The 204-nt window shown below is 47.5% G+C and overlaps 1 protein-coding gene across 1 annotated transcript in view; it reads left to right on the top strand.

The window, feature by feature from the left end:
* Positions 1 to 204, top strand: part of LOC119585419 (Ig-like and fibronectin type-III domain-containing protein 1) — a gene marked incomplete in the record, with an annotated part of 121,576 nt that overhangs the window by 102,296 nt on the left and 19,076 nt on the right. Inside the window, 1 exon segment of the mRNA XM_037934081.1 lies at positions 88 to 190. Within this exon segment, the coding sequence (XP_037790009.1) occupies positions 88 to 190 (103 nt within the window).

Genomic DNA, 204 nt, shown 5'->3' with positions numbered 1-204 from the left:
CTTTATGCATACATGTGTATATTAAGATCCAGAAAACGGAAATCCGTCCAAGCCACACGTTTTAATGCATGAAAATGTGATTTGCAGGTTCGACCCCCCCGTTGACATCGCTGGAGCTCTAGCCTCGGGCGACGGCGACCTGGACAAACACGATGACCTCAATTATCTTCCTAAACAGAGGCATCTGAAGGTAACTCAGGCCTT

Source organism: Penaeus monodon, chromosome 19 (genome assembly GCF_015228065.2).
Source record: "Penaeus monodon isolate SGIC_2016 chromosome 19, NSTDA_Pmon_1, whole genome shotgun sequence".
Classification (NCBI taxonomy): Eukaryota; Metazoa; Arthropoda; class Malacostraca; order Decapoda; family Penaeidae; genus Penaeus; species Penaeus monodon.
This window is presented reverse-complemented; position numbering and strand designations above follow the sequence as displayed.